The 20,959-nt window shown below is 37.3% G+C and overlaps 2 protein-coding genes and 1 long non-coding RNA gene across 5 annotated transcripts; all 3 read right to left on the bottom strand.

Annotated features, from left to right (window-relative positions):
• Nucleotides 1-1,224: 1,224 nt before the first annotated feature.
• On the bottom strand, nt 1,225-9,625 carry LOC132300168 (uncharacterized). 2 transcript variants are annotated; one of them, XR_009480300.1, is made up of 3 exons: nt 9,027-9,526; nt 6,150-7,544; nt 1,225-1,512 (listed from the first exon to the last, which is right to left on the bottom strand). It is a non-coding gene; the product is annotated as an uncharacterized LOC132300168 (long non-coding RNA). The 2 variants fall into 2 exon arrangements; XR_009480307.1 differs by lacking the exon at nt 6,150-7,544 and having other exon boundaries at nt 9,027-9,625.
• Nucleotides 9,626-10,293: 668 nt separating this feature from the next.
• LOC132300159 (protein PROTON GRADIENT REGULATION 5, chloroplastic-like) lies at nt 10,294-11,454 on the bottom strand. The gene is made up of 2 exons (XM_059797140.1): nt 10,978-11,454; nt 10,294-10,597 (listed from the first exon to the last, which is right to left on the bottom strand). Exons 1-2 carry the CDS (start codon nt 11,254-11,256, stop codon nt 10,493-10,495), a joined length of 384 nt encoding a protein of 127 aa, XP_059653123.1. The 5' UTR covers nt 11,257-11,454; the 3' UTR covers nt 10,294-10,492.
• On the bottom strand, nt 11,379-20,613 carry LOC132300148 (pentatricopeptide repeat-containing protein At1g28690, mitochondrial-like). 2 transcript variants are annotated; one of them, XM_059797119.1, is made up of 3 exons: nt 18,430-20,613; nt 13,426-13,538; nt 11,379-13,300 (listed from the first exon to the last, which is right to left on the bottom strand). In XM_059797119.1, exon 1 carries the CDS (start codon nt 20,468-20,470, stop codon nt 18,575-18,577), a length of 1,896 nt encoding a protein of 631 aa, XP_059653102.1. In that variant the 5' UTR covers nt 20,471-20,613; the 3' UTR covers nt 11,379-13,300; nt 13,426-13,538; nt 18,430-18,574. The 2 variants fall into 2 exon arrangements, with proteins under 2 accessions (XP_059653102.1, XP_059653111.1); XM_059797128.1 differs by having other exon boundaries at nt 11,379-12,702.
• Nucleotides 20,614-20,959: the final 346 nt, after the last annotated feature.

Here is a 20,959-nt window from a genome sequence, read left to right as displayed (position 1 = left end):
TTGCAACTTCCGGCGAATTTTCAGACGATTTCTGCAACTTCCGGCGACTTTTCCGACGATTTCTGCAACTTCCGGCGAGTTTCCGACAGTCTCTGTAACTTTCGACGAATTTTCCGATGATCTTTGCAACTTCCGGCGACTTTTCCGGATGGGCTCCAAAGGTCATTAGCTCCCTTTCTCTCCAAATCCCTCCAAATCTTGTCAATTTTGGAGGGATTTGGTTTTACTGTTTAGGAGAGATTTGGAGGGATAGGCTATCCCTCCAAATCCTTCCCAATCCTTTCTTTTCTCTCCAAAACCCTCCATCCAAACACACCTATCCCTATCCTTCCCTTTCTTTTCTCTCCAAAACCCTCCAAATCCCTCAATCCAAACGAGGCCTTAAGGTTTGAGAGTCATGGCTTAATGGCTATGATTTAATCTGGGAGTTTTTTTTTTTTCAAATCTGGGAATTTTTAACTTGGTCCACATTAAAGATACGGAGTATTTTACAAAATTCGCAAATTCCCATACATGTATTATACGCATATAATATACACGATATATCAAATTTTAAAAAAGGTATATTTTCTGTACAAATTTTTAATCATATTATTAAAGAAAAAACGTTTTTTTCCAATATTGCGCAATTATAATAACATAACTGGTAATTGACCTAACAATCTTAGGTCCTTTGTTAAATGTTAAGATAAATTAATTTGACTATATAATTAATAACAAGCTAAATATTAATAATAAAACAAATAATAAAAGATCCATTTTTTTTGTAAGTAAATATGTTTACATATATAAACAATTTCATTTAGTATTGGAATATCATTGGAACCAATAACAAAATGGTATAAAAAAATAATTATTTTGTCATTTATATTGATATAGGACGATTTTGTTTAGTATTTAGTATTTTTTTATTATTTAGATTTCTTTTTTCTTTTCTTTTTAATATATTTTTAGGAAGGTTAATTTTAGGTAGTTTCCTCGTGTTTTTTATTTTGTTTAGATTTTTCTAATTTTATTACATTTTTTATTCTATTTTTTTTAAAAGTTAATTTTCTTACTCTATTAGTTTTCTTTTAGTGTTTAGTTTCTTTAGTAATTAACTTTTTTATTTTTATTATAAAATATGTGAGGTCTAAAGATCAGAATTAATTGACACGCATTTATTCAATTATCAAATACAAATAAATTATATATAATTGCTACCATATTTGTAACAACCCTAAATGATGCCAAAATTAAAATAAAATAAAAAATCGGCATGACCTCTGCTAAAAATCGTCCTACAACATGTTTAAATGTATTTTTAACCTGTCCCAATACAATAAACATATAATACATTCCATGGTGGTACAACCACATACTATATCATCCAGATATCATAATTACAGTCTCAAAATACAAGATTAATATCAAATTTCCATGTTTTACAACATAAGTACAAAACAACAAAATAAGCTCCTAATCCATATTAAGCCTGTGGTAGAATGTCATCCGCCACTTCTTTCCCGTTTCCTGAAAAAAAAAAAATGTAAAATAAAAGGGGTGAGCAAAATTGCTCAGTAAGTGGTGCCTAAAATACACATCTTGTGTCCCCATAAATCCAAATAAGGAATAAGACAACAGGAATCGGGGTCATACTATGTCGAGAAAGTACAACATTAAATCCAATCTCAGCATGCACAATATGATGCTATGAAATGTAATGCATGCCGATGTCACTTTCCATTTTCAACATTCAAATTCATCTCTTTTAAACTGTTAATATAACCCGCCCTTTGGTGACCCCGCAGCGTGTCCCTGACCCTTGGTAACCCTGCGGCGTCATTTTGGGCCCAGCTAGCTTAACCACGCTAGGACAATCTCCCTAGTTTCCTCTAGGCTATATTAACACTCCGGCTCTTTGGTACCCCCGCGGCGACCGAGTTTTCATAAAACACTTTATTCAAAACTTCTTTCCCAAAATTTCTTTTTTTCATTTCAAAGCAATTTGTTCCATTTTTCTTCCCAATGTTATCCATGTAATTCGTTATTCTACAACAAATTAAAATTTTAATCTCACATTACATCTTCCAAGAATTTCTAAGAATACATAACATGCTTTCATACAACAATTTTAGCAAGTTAACAACATTGTCGGCTAGGGAAAATAACACATAGAACATACTTTTCACACATAACATAAATTTAACACATATCCACATACTCAAATTTCAAGGTTTAGTCTCCTTAAAACAAAATTAACTCAATCTAGCATAATAAGCAACAAATAACAATAATTATACTCACTAAGGCACAACAATATATGGATTAGAGACCCCTACCCCACTTTTAATCAAAACCCCCAATTTTCACCTCAAAATGGGTCTCAATTTTCAAACTCCCTAGGTTGTTTAAAACTGAAATTGCTGGGACACACGTGTAGAGCTCGTCGTGCTCTCCGTTTTGCCGCAAACAGCACTTAAAAACACTAAGAAATGAGGGAGAAATTAAGCCTTGAATTTGTAAAATAAAAAATAAAATAAAATAAAAAAACAAAGAGCCGAAAGGAAGACACAGAGACAGAGATGGGAGAGAAGGAATGAGATTATAGAGAGCTAAAACAAACGTGGTCTTATGACCACTTAAACCATTAGTGGGTCGCACCTATTTTTTTTTTTTTTTTTTTCTCTTTTTTTTTTTTTTTTTTCCTTTTGTTTTTAACTTACACCACATATCCATACATATCTATATATATTAAATCAGACCATTACAATCTCTCCAACTTAAAAAGATTTCGTCCCTGAAATCAAGCCATACCTGAGGAAGAAAACAACGCTGGGTGCTTGGAGCGAACCTCCTGTTCGAGCTCCCAAGTAACCTCCTCAACTCCGTGGTGTCTCCAGAGAACTTTCACCATTGGTATCGTCTTGTTCCTCAACACCTTCTGCTGTGTGTCAAAGATCTGAACTGGTCCCTCTTCGTAGGAAACATCTTCATCAATGTCCACATCAACCCAACTCAAAATGTGAGATGGATCTGGCTCGTACTTCCGTAACATCGATACATGAAAAACATTATGGACCCTGTCCAACTGTGGTGGCAAAGCAAGTCTGTAGGCAACCTCTCCTACACAGTCCAAAATCTCAAAATGTCCTATGAATCGTGGTGATAACCCGCCACTCTTCCTGAACCTCAACAACCCTTTCCGTGGAGAAACCCGAAGAAAAACGTGGTCTCCCACCTCAAAGGATAACAGTCGTCTCCGCTTATCTGCATAACTCTTCTGTCGGCTCTGAGCTGTAAATAACCTCTGTCTGATCAGCTTAATCTTCTCAATAATCTCGAGTACTATGTCGAGTCCTAAGGCGGCAGTCTCACCCACCTCAGTCCAATAAACAGGTCACCTACAAGGTCTACCATACAACGCCTCAAATGGAGCCATCTGGATACTCGCTTGATAACTGTTGTTGTAGGCAAACTCAATAAGCGGTAGAAGATCTTTCCAACTACCACACAAGTCAAGCACACATCCGAAGCATATCCTTCAAGATTTGGATAGTACACTCCGACTGGCCATCTGTCTGTGGATGAAATGCCGTACTAAGATACAACACTGAACCAAACGCTGCTTGAAGTCTTTCCCAGAACTTTGAAGTGAACTTAGTATCCCTATCTGAGATAATGGTTACTGGAACTCCATGTAACCTTACAATCTCCTTTACATAAAGTACACCAAACTTCTCTACATCGTCTGTTGCCTTAATAGGCAAAAAGTGAGTCGTCTTAGTCAATCTGTCAACGATGACCCATACGGCTTCATCGCCCCTCTGTGACCTTGGAAGACCTGTCACAAAATCCATAGCAATATGTTCCCATTTCCACTGTGCTACAGGTAATGGTTGCAACAAACCAGCTGATCTCTGATACTCGGCCTTCACCTGCTGATAGCTAAGGCACTTAGCCATAAACAGAGCAACATCTTTCTTTATCCCGTTCCACCAATACTGACGTCTCAAATTGTAATACATCTTGGTACCACGTGGATGAACTGCAAAGCGGGAAGTGTGAAACTCCCGTAAAACGTCCTCATGACAAACCATGGGAACCACCAACAAAACCCTGAACCATAGACCCCCATCTGCATACAAGGCCTAATCTTTCACTTTCTCACCACTGGAGATCAAAGCGTGAATGGCATCAAAATTCGGGTCCTGTCTCTGTGACTCAATCACTCGTATAACAAGAGTAGGCTAAGCCACAAGACTAAACAAGAATGCTGGCTCACTGTCAACATCGTCATCAAAACAATACAATCCCACATCTGCCAAATCCTTAAGCATCTTCCACTTCCGAATAGCCAAACAGGCCAGAGTCCCATGAGATTTCCGGCTTAAGGCATTTGCTACCACATTTGCCTTGCCCGGATGATACTGTAAGTCAAAATTATAGTCCTCCAAGAACTCAATCCATCGTCTCTGTCTGTTGTTCAAGTCCTTTTGAGAGAAAAGGTACTTGAGACTTTTATGATCCGAGTACACCTCGAATCTCTCACCATACAAGTAATGTCTTTAACACTTCAAGGCAAATACAACTACCGCTAACTCCAAATCATGAGTAGGGTAGTTAAGCTTGTGACTCTTCAACTGTCGAGACCCATAAGCCACTACTCTACCATCCTGCATCAACACACATCCCAAAGCATCACGTGAAGGGTCACAATAAATCACATAACCCAAGCCACGCTCAGGTATCACCAACACTGGAGCTGTAGTCAATCTTGTCTTCAACTCCTGAAAAGATGACTCACAGGCTTCATTCCACACAAACTTAATCCCTTTCCGGGTCAAACGGGTCATAAGCGCTACCAAACGGGTCATAACCCGCTAGGCTAAGGAAACTCCGAATCTCAAAAACATTCTTGGGTTGCTCCTAATTCAAAATTGCTTCAACCTTTGATGGATCTATTGACACTCCACCTTCTGAAACAACATGCCCCAAAAATTTCACCTCCTGTAGCCAAAACTCACATTTCTCATATTTGGCATACAATCGGTGCTCCCGCAAAATCTGTAAAACAATACTCAAATAGACCTCGTGCTCCTCCCGAGATCGTGAATACACGAGAATATCATCCACGAAAACTACCACAAACTAGTCCAAGTAATCGTGAAAGACGCAATTCATCAAGTCCATGAATGCCGCTGGCGCATTAGTCAAGCCAAAAGGCATAACAAGGAACTCATAGTGTCTATACCATGTACGGAACGCTGTCTTTGGAATATCCTCATCCCTAACCGATAACTGATAGTAGCCTGACCTCAAGTCAATCTTCGAAAAACAACTGGCTCCTCTCAACTTATCAAACAAATCATCTATCCTTGGCAAAGGATACTTATTCTTTATGGTGGCACGATTCAATTTCTGATAATCAATGAACAACCTCAAAGAACCATTTTTCTTCTTAGCAAACAAGACCGGTGCGCCCAACGATGACACACTCAGTCGGATGAAACCTTTCATCCTCAAATCATTAAGCTGCCTTTTTAATTCTTCCAATTCAACTGGTGCCATACGATACGGTGCCATAGAAATCGGCGCGGTACCTAGCATTAACTCAATAGTGAACTCCACTTCTCAGTGTAGAGGCGACTCTGTCAAATCCTCTGAAAGCACATTCAGAAAATCACGAACAACTGCAGGATAATCTTTTTCCACAACATCATCTTCTTCGGCTATAAGGTTAGCTAAGAAGTAATCACCATGACTCTATCCATGAACTTCATAAAACGATGAAATGTGGGAATCACTCCGAAGTCCCACGAAAAAGAAACAGTCTCCCTCGGAAGTGCAAACTGTTACCCTTCCTCTATAACAGTCGATCGTGGCATGAAAGGAAGCTAACCAATCCATCCCGAGAATGACATCAAAGCTAGTCATCTCTAGGAGGGTAAGGTCAAACGCAAAGGTCCGCCCGGCTATCACAATGGAACAATCCTGCATAACTCGGCTCAAAGACATTGAAACCCCAACTGGTGTATCAACACACTACGCCTAATCCATGAAACTAACCTCTAACCCCAATGCAAGTGCAAATGACAATGAAATGAAAGAATGAGATGCACCAGAGTCAAACAAAACATGGGCCCAAGAACCAAACACTGGAAATATACCTCGGAGAACTGAAGATTCAGGAGATGCATCAGTCAGTGCAAGTGCAAAAACACGTCCCTGCGGTGCTTGAGAACTACCAATCTGAACACCAGACTGTTGTGCCGACACAGTAGAAGTATCCCTCCTAGCTGATCGTGAACCCTGAGAAGATATGGCAGGCTGTGGTGGTGGCGGTGGTCTGAAACCTGACTGAACCGTAGCCGACTGTGACGGCCTCTGCTATGACCCTCTGCAACTACCAGTGCCTGGTCCTCAAGTAGGACAATCCCGAATCAGATGGCCCTGCTGGCCACACCCATAACAAGCTCTCGATGGTGCAGAAACTGTGGTTGAGTTCATAGGACATCTGAACTTGTAATGTCCAGGCTGCTGACACTGATAACAAACAACTGCACTCTTATCTGACCCAGCTGGCATAGAGTGGTAGGAGTAGATCATGCAGACGGCCGCCCCTGAAACTGAGATGAACCACCCCTATTCCTCTTCCCTGAAGGTCCCTCTGGAAATGACCCTGCATTCCTCTTTTGTTTCCACTATTCCCTTCTTGCATCTTTATCTTTGGCCTCCGCCTCTAGCATCAATGCCCTTTCCACTGCCTCAGAATAAACCTTGATGCTTTATGCTGTTAACAACGGCCTCATCTTGTAGTCAAGTCCGGAGATAAACTTCCGAACCTTATCAACTTCATTACTCACCATCTCTGCAGCAAAGCGGGAAAGAGAAGTGAACTTGTTCTCGTACTCTGTCACTGACATATTGCCTTGGATAAGGTCAATAAACTGATCCTTTAACTCCCACCTCTTGGGAGCAGGAAAATACTTCTTATATAACAGCTCCTTAAACCTATCCCAACTCATCTCTTCAATCTTATACTGATTTATGATCGATTTCCACCAAAACTTGGCATCCTTTGTAAACTTGTAAGTGGCTAGGATGATTTTCAAGTGATCCTCCGCCACATCCATAGAAGTCAATTGAGTTTCAACTTACTCCATCTGGTCATCCACTACCATGGGATCTGCACCACTTTCAAACATCACTGGCATCAACTGAGAAACTTTAATAATCTTAAGACGCTTCTGTGCTGGCGTCTCCTCTACTTACACTACCGGTTGTGGTACCGGCTGCGGTATCGGCTGCGGCTGAGTAGTAATAGTGGCCCTCAAGGCCTTCTGCAACAAGCGATTTATACTAGTTTCGCCGAACTTTCACCCTCTTCAACGGGTGCTTCCACGTTATCCCTACTTATAGGGAAACTTCTAGGGGCAATCAAATCCCTAAGAAGTGTGTCCTCGTCAACTGGCTCCGCCGGATTAGAGCTCGAGCTCTCGCCAACATCACCCCTTGTTGGCCTAGAACCAACTTCCCTTAGTTCTTCACACCGTGACATCGTTCTATAAAACAAAGAAAACGATTCAATAATGATAACACTAAGGTCCAGCCGTGAACAACTCAACATAAAAGGATGTTATACTAACACTTAACATGCAAGACTACGCAATGAACACATTAATATAAGCATTTAAGCACATAAGCATGTAAGCATGTAAACAAGTAAACAGTTAAGCATGCTTTTGCACATAGCAAAACACTTTAACAATTAATCACATAAACTATGTAAACGACTTCACATGCAACCCCTATGTAGGCCTCTACCCGTCGTCCTAATGGTTTTCGAACCTCTGCTCTGATACCAAATTTGTAACGACCCTAAATGATGCCAAAATTGAAAAGAAAAAAAAAAAAAAAAAAAAAAAAAAAAAAAAAAAGTTCGACATGACCTCTGCTAAAAATCGTCCTACAACAACATGTTTAAATGCATTTTTAACTTGTCCCAACGCAATAAACATATAATACATTCCATGGTGGTACAACCATATACTATATCATCTATATATCATAATTACAGTCCCAAAATACAAGATTAATATTAAATGTCCATGTTTTACAACATAAGTACAAAACAACAAAATAAGCTCCTAATCCATACTAAGTCTGTGGTAGAATGTCATCCACCACTTCTTTTCCGTTTTCTGAAAAAATATATTAAATAAAAGGGTTGAGCAAAATTGCTCAGTAGGTGGTGCCTAAGACACACCTCTTGTGTCCCCATGAATCCAAACAAGGAATAGGGCAATAGGAATCGGGGTCATACTATGTCGGGAAAGTACAACATTAAATCCAATCTCAGTATGCACAATATGATGCTATGAAATGAAATGCATGCCGATATCACTCCCCATTTTCAACATTCAAATCCATCTCTTTTAAACTGTTAATATAACCCGCCCTTTAGTGATCTCGCAGCGACACGAGAAAAGGATTGGCTAGTGTCCCTGACCCTTGGTAACCCCGCGGCGTCATTTTGGGCCAAGCTAGCTCAACCACGCTAGGGCAATCTCCCTAATTCCCTCTAGGCTATATTAACATTCCGGCCATTTGGTACCCCCGCGGCCACCAGGTTTTCATAAAACACTTTGATCAAAACTTCTTTCCCAAAATTTCTTTTTTTCATTTCAAAGCAATTTGTTCTCTTTTTCTTCCCAATGCTATGCATGAATGCTTCATGCCATATAATTCATCATTGTACAACAAATTAAAATTTTAATCTCACATTACACCTTCCAAGAATTTCTAAGAATACATAACATGCTTTCATACAACAATTTTAGCAAGTTAACAATATTATCGGCTAGGGAAAATAACACATAGAACATACTTTTCACACATAACATAAATTTAACACATATCCACATACTCAAATTTCAAGGTTTAGTCTCCTTTAAACAAAATCAACTCAATCTAGCATAATAAGTAACAAATAACAATAATTATACTCACTAAGGCACAAGAATATATGAATTAGAGACCCCTACCTCACTTTTAAGCAAAACTCCCAATTTTCACCTCAAATCTTCAAAATGGGTCTTAATTTTCGGACTCCCTAGGTTGCTCAAAACTGAAATTGCTGGTACACATGTGTAGAACTCGCCGTGCTCTCCGTTTTGCCGCAAACGGCACTTAAAAACACTAACAAATGAGGGAGAAATCAAGCCTTGAATTTGTAAAAAAATAAAAAAAAACAAAGAGCAGAGAGGAAGACACAGAGACATAAACGAGAGAGACGGAATTAGATTACAGAGAGTCTTATGACCACTTAAACCATTAGTGGGTCCCATCTTTTTTTTTTTTTTTTTTTGAATTTTCTTTTCTCTCTTTTTTTTTTCCTTTTGTTTTTAACTTACACCACATATCTATATATATTAAATCAGACCATTACAATATTGTTTACCACAGTTTTTTGTATTAACATTCATATTGTATCCATCTACACATATATGTGTAGTCTTACGATTTATAATTTATATTTTTTAAAAACGAACTTTTTAAAAAAAGAATTATACATATAATGTATTTTTTTTTTTACGAAGAGAATCAAGCTTATAAGTTAATCTATTGGATCACATTAACAGGATGGTTCATCCAACCTAGGTTGGAACCTTATCCATATCTTGGAACTGTCTCTCAATCTCAATAATCAGTTTTCTTATCTTAATAATATATTTTATCAAATATCTATTTGATTTACCTGTTATATTGTTTATATTTGTTGATAACTATTCGATGTGGTACAATACTTGGATTCGAACTCAATTATAGTATTCTTTTCATTGTTGTATAAATTGTAAACCTTGCTAATTGCATTTTTAGATTTATGTTCATGTTAGTGTCATTTTATTAAATGTTAAAAAGTGATGTCTCTTTTGGTAACATTTTCTGCTATGATCTTGATTAATTGCTTCTAAATGTCTCATGAAGTGTATAATTCATACAATCTTAATATTCTAAGCAAGGCATCAGCATGATATGAATGATATGAATTGGGTGGTATAATTTCTCCTTCCCAAAGAGAGAGACGAGCGTTCGAGTTTCATAGCAGGCCATGTGAGTATACGTATGAATGCGCCTAATAAGAATATGAAACTCGAATCTATTTGGTGTATATATCCTGCAATTATCTTCATGGGTGATTTTATTTTGGAAATAGTAAATAATCGTGTATAAGTGGCTGGTAAATTAAAAAATAAATAAAAAAACCTACTCTGCATTATGATTTCTTGGACCATTGTATATATAGCGCGCTGATGAGCAATCTTTCTTTTGCAATATATTTCATGATAGTAAACAAAATATTACAACTACGCGACATGAAAGTAACTGCATCTAGTTTACGTTACAATATTTCTCCGGAAAATGAAAATGACTATATATGTATATAACTATGAACTTGTAACATTGCTTATGTGTTGATCATGAATAAATGGAAGTACATGATTTTAAATCATGCTAGGAATCCAAGTCTCTCTCCATTCTTCTTCGCTAGTTGAATTAGTCCTTGTCGTTGTTTCACGTCTGTCCCTATCGATTTGCAGAATTTGGTAATCACCTGAAAAAATGAACAAGTTCATGTAAATATATATATATAAGCATATATGCAGCCACATTCATAATGGCTTAATTACGCTTAACTCCATGTGCTATCATGCATTTTTTAGCACATTCTTGAACTATCAAAAAAAATAACTTACAAGGTGTCGTTAGATTGGGTGTAAAATGACACTATTGCCCTTTCAAAGAGAAATATGTTCTATTACAGAAAATATCAAAAGGGGCAATAAAGTCATTATACAGATATTATTCATGTTGCATTGTGCTAGTAACCAAAATTGAGCAGGACCATGTTTTTGTAGCCTCAAGAGTTGTATGCAAAATATATAGATACGAAAGACTAATGATATATATATATATATATATATATATATATACCTGAGAGTGTAAAGCAATGGCTTTGCCTCTGAACTGATTGAATTGCTTCTTGCCGATGATATCACGAGTGACAACAACCACCGGAGCAAAGACACCCTTCCCTTCATTCACGTTCTTCATCATAACTTGTGATCGTGTCGGCTTTCCGACTCGAACATGGTTGGGCACTGACTTGACCAGCATGGTGTGATCATGTCCAGCCATTGATGTTCCCCAACTTCCATGGAAGGAAGAGCTCAAACCTCCTTTAAATCCAGCTGCAGAAATTGAAGTTGCCATTGAAGATAGCTCAACTAGCAAGATCTAGTAGGTATTCTTCAAACTTTTGGTGAAATGGGTGGTGGTTTTAATTTGCTTTCTGTTCTTTGTTTGTGTGAAGTTTGGTGTGTAAAGTTGAGATCCTTTGGTGTCCTTTTATACTATGGTATGTGTATGTGTGTTTGTATGTGTGAGAGAGATATTTGTTTGTGAAGGTATGATGTTTTGTTGTGTAAAGTTGAGAGCCGTTGGTGGCCTTTTATAGGACGGTAGTGTGTGACTGTGTGAGTGTGAGATGCATTACGAGCCACAAAAACTGGTGGGTTGGAATTTTTGTGCCGATGTTCCCAAACGCGTATTTCAATTGAATAGGCTTTTCTCCTACGGTCACCAGCTACATTTGGACATCTGTTTGTGTTCTTCTAGTGGCTCTTTCTACGATCTGGGTCCCAATACTCTTCTATCAGTCAATTGGGTAATCACAACCATCAAACTCGAATACTTTCCACTTTGACCTAAATTTTTGATGACTTTATGGTAATGACCAAAGAATGTCATACTCATACCTTCCTGTTTCTCACCAACTGCATGTGAAATTCATGCTGGAGGCTGGACGGCCATGCAATGAAGAGGAATTAAACTATGAATTTGCAGCCGTTGATGTCTGCATCAAAGGAAGGTTCTGCAACTGTTCGTGAAGTTTCTTAATTCTCAAGTTTTGAATTTTTTTTATTTTTTATTTTTTTGACAAACCCAAAGAAATTTCAGTGGACTCTTTTAATTGAACTCTCTTAAAATCTGGTATTCAATAAAAATTATTAAAGTTAATCCTATAAGTTGCAAGAACCATAAGATCCAGATTTGACTCCTAATTCTACTGATTCAAAATAGTATTATAAAATGAAATTCAACACCAAATAACATCACAATTAGAAACCACAAACTAGTCGAAAACCAATGCGATGCAGAGGTGAATAAGTCTAATAATTTAATGTATTCCAAATGTTTCTTACTTCAAAATTTTGAATAATCAAGTATGCCTTGGATTTCACAATCTGTATGGTCCTGTAAACTTCTAGAAGGAGAGGAAAGTTAGGTATACTACAGATAAGCAATTTGCTTTACTAAAAAAAAATTTAAGAATCTAGGTTTTAGAAGCTTCTCACACAGAGAAACCAAACTATTTTACCTACCTGATCTTAACAACGAAGGATTACACTTGTGATACCAATGGGCATTAGCTTGGTTGATATGATCTCTCCCCCCTAAAGGAGAGGTTGAGAGTTCAAGCCATGCTAAGGACAATATTGTGGGTGTGTGCGCGTTTGCTTGAACTTTCGGGAAATAAAAAAAGGACTACACTTCGGGAAGTTTCCTTTCCCACATGCCTCCTGAAGAAGAAAGCCATAAGTTTTCCAGTTGCTGCTAGTGATCTCGTTCCATTTGTATGTAGCCAGTTACCTGCATCTGGAAAGGATTTAAAGTTAGGGGTCCCTGGAACAGACATTTCCTATCTGTGCATAGGCAATGGACAATGAAACAAAGACAAAGTTCAATATATGTTGCAATCAAACTAATGCAGTCCAAAAGAGGGAGTTCTATAATTAAATGGCGAGTCATGACTGTATCATATGTTGTTTAGATGTAGTTTAGATATGGTTGTGTAAACAAGTAGCTCTGTTTTTCGGAGTGTGTGAGAACAACATTAAATAGGAGTTGCAAAACCAGATTAGAAGGAATTAACGAACACATTATGTTAAAAAGTACTACAGTTTATTCAATCACTAAACTAACTGTAACAAAAGATTGCTAAGCCAAAGTAAAAAGTTCATATTGGACAAAGTAAAACTGGAGTCCAGCATATGACAGTCCGCTGGACATCTAGGATCAACTGGATGTTATTGCTTCACGAGAGCAAGATGCTGCCTTGATCCAAAATATTAATTTGACCTCTAGCAGTAACCCTTTGTCCTAACCCTTCTTGTCCTCACAGGTGATGGACATCTTCTTAACAGCCTTTCTCTTGTGACCTGATCCCCACCCTTTAAAGTTTGGGACACAAATCCTACAGTATAATATAGAACGAGAAAAATCGGATGAGAAAATTTAATTTTTCGCGTTTTATTTTGTTTTTGTCTCACATAATTATAAAATCGCTACATAGTCCATACCTTAAGAATCTACTATTACCTCATTGGAAAATATAAAAGCATGAAGCGCAGAAACAAGGCTGAAGGTAGAAAGACTGAAAAGATTGCCAATTTTCAGGGAAAAGAAAAGGCATTCATGATTCACCTATTCACCTGCAAATGATTACAACTATCAAGTCAGTAAAAAGCTCAGATTAGAACTCTTCCATAAGCTACCTAAGTAACCACCTTTTGGTGCGATTATATATTTATACTAACTAATTTATTCAGTAAACTGCATCATGACTTACGGATTCTTCTAAATGGATGAAATACCTGTATTTGACACACGACATCTGGTATGGGTATGGGATACTCATCCAACTTGTCTAGTCGGACATGCAAATGTAAAGTGCATAAAAATCTCCTATTATATTCTTTTTGTCACCTAATTGCTTCAAAAGGAATGAAATGCGGACGTTGAACACCACATGACATTCAAACACCATTTAACCCTAAAATTGAAGAAGAATTTTGAAAAATACGAATGTTTAGACGTGTCTTTCTGTCCTTTGTTTTGGAGATTGCATAAATACAATGCTTAGACATGTACCCTATTATTTGTAACAAAGATTACAAAGATTGAATAAAAATAATAATAAAAGAATGAATGGTCCCAATATAAAGAAAGAAGATTCAAGTTGAATTCACATTGTTGCATCACAGTTCTCACATACTGTGAGCTTGCTATGATTGGAAGGCTATCTAACTCAGCTTTCAAATCTCAATACCATTAAAAGGCTTCAAGGTATATTCCACGAAATCGACATGACAAGACCAAAGAAGAATCACCCATTCCTCACCACCATTGTATAAGAGTTCTTCAGCTAGGGTCTTTTACAAGTGCACTTGGACATAGTAGACACAGGAAGATTCAATAACCAATACTCTTTTCCAAGGCATTACAGGGACAAAACCATCCTCTAAAATACAATGGAGCCAACAAAGAAAATAGGATCATCACTACTAAATTGTAGAAATATTAAGAATACATCCTTCCTTAGTCATTTCTCTAATCACTTCCCTCGTTCACATCTCCTAAAGTAGCACATGAATTATACAGATTAACATTGTCTGGAAGGTTCTTGGGTTCTAGTCCAATATCTATGAGCTAAACCCTTCATTTCAACAAAAAGTTGCACGGGCGCTTACAAGAGCTCTCCAATCTCCAACTGACAAACTGATCAAGCTTCACAAACATTGTTTTGATAAAATCTAATGTTTGGTAGAGCTTATGTAATTTACCAAACATATTGACAATAAGGCATTAATCTCCGCACTCAGTTTAACTTCCACAATTATTCACTATTAAGCTATAAATGTCAGAAACTTCACTTGTCAATCCTGAACCACCACAAGCAGAAAGAAAACCAACCATCATCGTCGTGTCTTATTATGAAACATTATTGCATCCCATTGTAATATCCCTTATTTTAAAAGGATGGTCTTGGCATTTTAATTATGGTTTTATTGCATTTTTGTGTGATTAATTGATTATTTGCTAAATTGTTTAATTGTTTTATTATTTATTTTATTTAATTGTTTAATTGTGTATTTAATTACATTTTTGATTAATTGGTTGTTTAATTGAGTTAATTGTATTTTTATTTTCTTGAATTGGCTAATTGTATTTTTATTTTTCTTTATTGGAAATTACTTGTTTTAATTGGATTAAATTGGTGTAATAGTTATAATGTTGCAATTAGGTTTTATTCTTTTAGAAATCACGTATGGGCCGACTAGGGTTCAGTTTAGGGTTTTAATTGGACTTAGGTTTTGGTAATCTCCTATAAATATATATGTCATATGTCTGCCTAGGGTTTTAGAACCCTATTCACGGCACAATGAAGACAGAGCGACATAACAGAGACTTGTGAGAAAACAGAGCAAGTTCGGTGAGGGTTTTGGCCGTGGCTTAAAGGTCGAACCTAGGAGGAGGGAAGGCTGAGCAGTAGGAGGTTGAGTAGACATTAAACGAACGTTGTCAGAAAGCTTAGGAAGACGGCGACAAGGTTTTGATTCCAAAACCACACAGGCAAGTTCTATTATGTCCCTCTCCCCTTGGCCTGTGTTCTGTGCATACCTAGGTGGTCTCTAGGGTTTTAATTAAACGTTAACTGAATCTTGCATGCTTAGTTTGTGTTAAATTAATCAACTGTATGTGTTTTAATTTAATCTGTAACTGTTCTTGCAAGTTGGAGTTCGTTATCTGTTTTAAAGTATAATGAATCCGTGGTTTTTCTAATTGTTGTTATTAATTCCTACTGTTGTAAACACATGAGTGGGATGCTACTGGGTATAAATTAGACTCTTAGGTTCAGTATTAATGAAGAACAGAAGGGTAGAAGTGGCCGAAGACGAAGCAAACGGTCAGAAACGGATCGGGCTCTCAGAGAGGGAGAGAGTCGGCTCCATGGAAGAGGGAGCTGGCTCCCTCAAGTGCAGAGCCGGCTCTAGGGGGTTTAGAGCCGGCTCCCACCCCTCTAGAGCCGGCTCCAAGGTGCATGGAGCCGACTCCATGCATGGACAGAGCCTGCTCTCAAGTTTTGAGAGCAGGCTCCCTTGTTTTAACGCAGTCTGGAATGGTTTTAGGCACTGTTTGGACAATTTGGGTTTCACGAACTGTTTGGAATATTAATGAAGGTTCTATATATTAATTCAGAGTGTATTGAAACCCTAGGAGGCATAATTTATCTCTATATGCTAATGGTTTTCACAGTGTGGAAGTTTAAACAATGTCGCATACTGTTGACGGATTTAAAGCATTTAGTTGCTTAAACTTATTTTCAGCAACTTAGATGACTAGAGTATAATTTCTAAATTTATTTTGGATGCATAATAAATTCTTTTACATATTAGATTTTGTTATGGTTCTCCTGGATTTTAATTGATGAATTAATAAAATTTATTCTGTCAAGTACATGAAAGTTTCCCTGGATTTTAATTGATGAATTAATAAAATGTATTCTGTCAATTATATGGAAGTTAACCTGGATTTTAATTGAGGAATCATTAAATTATATTCCGTCAATTACCTGGATTTATGTGTTGGAATTTAATTGCTGAATTATTATATTAAATTCTGTCAATTATATGGATGTTATGGATTGCATGCACCGGTATGGGACGGTGGCAAACTAGGGATGGTTTAGCTCAGAACGCTAAGACCTAACCCATTGGAATAAGAGAATGGATTGTAAAAATTGAATCCTACTTATAATTAGGTCAGATCAACTGAGTAAGTTGGGTGACTATATGGATTAATTGTTATTTGTAGTTAAGTCAGATCAACTGGATAAGCTGAGTGACTAACTGGATTATAAATCTTATGTCAGATCAACAAAGAATTGAAATGACATACTCTGGTTTTGGACGGACTTTAAATATATGAATATGGTACCACGATATGAGCTTGAGTCTCAGAGTCGATGGTTAGGGCGCGTATATGCAGTAGATGTGTAGCTGGCTATGATAGGTTGAGGTGTACCCTGTTAGGCTTAGGTACTCATGCCCACTCAGATGCGTTTTGCATGTTGCCTTCTATTCAGGTTAAGACCCCCTTTGTAGTCCAATGAATGTCCCTTAGTGTGGGAGACAGTCACTCATTCATCTGTTTACGTAGGACTTCTCTCTATGTTTTAGTTTGGGATTTTATTTTCAGTTATTCAGTTTCAGTTGGGATTTTGTTTAGGGGTCCACTAGATGGATTCTCGAGTTGTACTCTTGGAGGTTTTGGAGAGTTGGATTATTTTTATTCATTATCATTTTGAGGATTTTATATTAGCAATTCCTTCAGTTTTGTTATTTATTCTTTAATTCATTTTGTATTCTTGTTTGTTTATGTATTAATTGTTTGATATTCCCTCGGGTTTGAGCTTGGGCCTGATCAACCCATGTCTCGGAGTCAAGGGGTATCACACCCATGATGAAGCATCTCATACACAATGAGTGGCTCCATACCCTATACTTCCATGTCCATATCTGGAAATCATCTAGAATGAGGGCACAATCCAAGCTGTCAAAATTTGAAAAGGTATAATATAAAGCACAACTTAGAAAACATGTCATGGTTACATGGCTTGCTAATGGAGAATTTATCCACTTACCTTGCACCAAGGCGATGAGGACTAAATGAGGACAATTGTAAGTTGAAAAGAGGTTATCAATGGATCGCATATGATTTGAACCAGATTGGGTAATTTGGATCTGCTGGTAATGTTGCGACCCATTAACTCAATTATGATCTCAATCCAGAATCAACCTTGGATTTGGTATGACACAATCTGATTATTACCAATCTATATTATATATAAATATCATTTCATAAATATCAATTGAATCACCTACCGAGAGAGAGAGGGAGAGAGAGATAAATATCCAATTTATCAATCTGTCAAGAACAAGTGAATAATATTTCTGATTTCTTGATCAACTAAAATGAACATTTTGACACTGCACTATATTGAAATGATGTTTCTACATAGCATTGGAATCATTTGTTTCCTATAGAATTTCAAAAAGAGTGTTCTTATGTATAGGAAAATGAGCTGTATGACGCGATTTTCAACAATATATTATCAATTTGTATGCTTTCTTATAGTAGAAAACTTCATTTATTTCTTAGTGACTCAATACTCCTACTCTAGTATAGAGAATGGCTTCCCACTTTCATCATTATTGGAGCTTAACTTGCTTCTCTGTCCCATTGATTCTGCTCTTAAAAGCTGTCACACTGACATGCCATACATGTATTTTTCATGTGCAATATATATTTAGCATGTTTATATGATTATGTTCCATAATCACATACCTGCAATCAAGGGCTTGGTTATATAAACTTTGTATAAACATGTGTTACATATCAATAAAAGTATTTCAGTGTTGAAACTTCCCTTAATCTGATACAAAAATCTTATCGATACATTAACCATTAAAAAAGAATATATCGGTCCCAGGTGAATCTATCTTAACCTTAAATGGCCACAAGGAAGAAGATAGAACAAACCTGAGCAAAAATACATTTCACCACACAGTTGACAGATCCCAAAATGACAGATGGGAAAAGAGCTCCTATCATCAGTTTGCTCTCTGTTTGTTGCAGCACCACACAATTGTACAAGACAGATCACTAACCCATTGGTGTCATATGACTATGTCAAATATTCAAAATCAGAAGAAGAACCCGTTCCCTTCATTGCCAAAACGAGTTCATCTAGCATTTTATAAATTATATCAGAACAAGGATGTCCTTTATCAGCAACACAGAAGCTATGGGTTTTGCTATTAATGTTAATCCAACTGCACCCAGGCAACTTCCTCAATCCTCTATCTTTCATCATTGTTCTCACCTCGGCCACAACATCCCACCTCCGGGAAGAGGCATATAAATTTGATAATGAAACATAATTTGAGGGGTTTTCAGGTTCTATCTGAATAAGGAACCTATAAGCCAAATCTTGCATCTCAGAGTTCCCATGAAGTAAGGAAGCACTAACAAGAGCACCCCAAACACTAGGACCAGGTTGCAAGGGCATTGTCTTGATGAATTCCAATGCACGATCAAGCTGGCCTGATCGACCCAACATATCTACCACACATGCACATATCTCTAGTGTAGGCTTAATCCCATAATCATTTACAACTGAGCTATAGATATTAAGGCCTTCATTTACCAATCCTGACCTGCCACAAGCAGAAAGGACCCCTACTATTGTAATCATATCTGGTTTTATCCCAAGTTGAAGCATCTTATCAAAAAGAACAATGGCTTCCTGACCCTCCCCATGTAATCCGTATCCAGAAATCATTGAACTCCAAGAGATTGCATCTTTACAAATAGAATCGTCATTGAAGACTCGTCTTGCACATTTCAAGCTCCCACACTTGGAATACATATCAATCAGTGCATTGCATAAAGTAATTTCATGATTCAATTCCTTTCTAATGGCAAACCCATGGATTTGTTTCCCACCCATTAAACCAGCAAGTGAGCTACAAGCAGGGAGAATGCTAACAAGCGAAACCCTATTGGGCTCTATTCCATCTCTCACTTGCATTTCTCGAAAAAGAACCAAAGCTTCATCTGAAGCACCACTCTGTACATAACCATTGAACATCGCTGTCCAGGCGAAAACATTCCTACACTTCATCCGGTCAAAAACCATTCTACCTACATTGGCTTTATCATTTCTCGAATACATATCGATCAAACAACAACCCAAGTGAACATCTGAACCCAAACTCAAAGCCAGTTCATTCTTCACAATATAACAATGAAGCTCTCTACCATAATACCATTTCCCATTATTGGCACCACACAAAGGAAGAAGACTAGAAACGGTGAAAGCATCCGGTCGCATTCCTTCAACCTCCATACATTTAACAAACTTCCACATTTCCTCATCAAAATTATGATCCTGTAAAACCGCATAACCCGCTATTATAACATTCCAAGAAGAGACATTTCTTTGCGGCATTTCATCGAACAACTGGCGAGACCCACCAAAATCCTCACATTTACCGTACATTGACATAAGGGAATTAGCAACTACAGTGTCTGACACAACCCCAATTCGTATACACTTGTTATGAATCGCTTTCCCAACTCGCAAGTCCCCAATCTCACCGGAGACTTTTGAAAGCGTCGAAAGCGTAAAGTCATCGGGCAAGTCCTCACTTCGGCACATTTGGTTGAAAAGATCAAAGCTTTCATTGTACAAACAATTCTTCGCATACCCATTAATCAGTGTGTTCCATAGATACACATTCTTGATACCAACATAGTCGAAAACGAGTCGCGAGTCAACTGGGTTTTTGCATACAGAGTATGCCGAGATGAGTTTCGTCACAATGAAAGGATTTTGATCGGACCCATGATGATAGACTAGAGCATGGGATTGTTGGGTGAGTTTCAGAGATTGATTGTCGATTGAGAGTTGGAGAAGTTGGAGGAGAGAGAAAGGGGGGTCGAGCTTGGTGGCAGAAGTGTAATAACGAGAGGTTAAAGGGCCAGAAACAAATCCTTTACATGCAGAGAAGAAGATCATTAATCAAGACGAAAGCGTTGAGTTTTGCCACTGATTTTGCAAAGACGCTGAGATTGTGTTTCTGTTCTTAGAAGACTGATTGTGGGAGAGGAGTTACTGCTTTAAATGGTTGTACATAGTGGACAGGTGAATCTACTTCAAAATAGAAATAGAAGGATAAATTAGTCTAAAATGTACAACTTCCTAGTTGAGGATTTGTATTTTCGGATGTTACAACTTACAACGTAGAAGTGTCAATTTTGTGGTCAGTAACCTTGTGTACTACCACCGTTGAATTTTCTTGTTGTGTTTTAATTAAATTAATTGATGTAAAAATTAAAAATATTTTAAAGCGTAATTTAGATATTGTACCTGATTAATAATTAAATTATATAATATTTTTAGAATATTTATGTAATCCTCAGTAAGTTTCTGCAAAATATTAGAACGTTTTACCCTTTTCTGAGAGTTGTCGATACGATAGGACTAAATAAGGGTTTTAAAACCCTT

The sequence above is a fragment of the Cornus florida genome, unplaced genomic scaffold (genome assembly GCF_030987335.1).
Source record: "Cornus florida cultivar Cherokee Brave unplaced genomic scaffold, ASM3098733v1 CherokeeBrave_3.0.0_Hap2_Chr01, whole genome shotgun sequence".
Lineage (NCBI taxonomy): Eukaryota > Viridiplantae > Streptophyta > Magnoliopsida > Cornales > Cornaceae > Cornus > Cornus florida.
The sequence above is the reverse complement of the archived record's forward strand: the minus strand, read 5'-3'. Positions and strand labels throughout refer to the sequence as shown.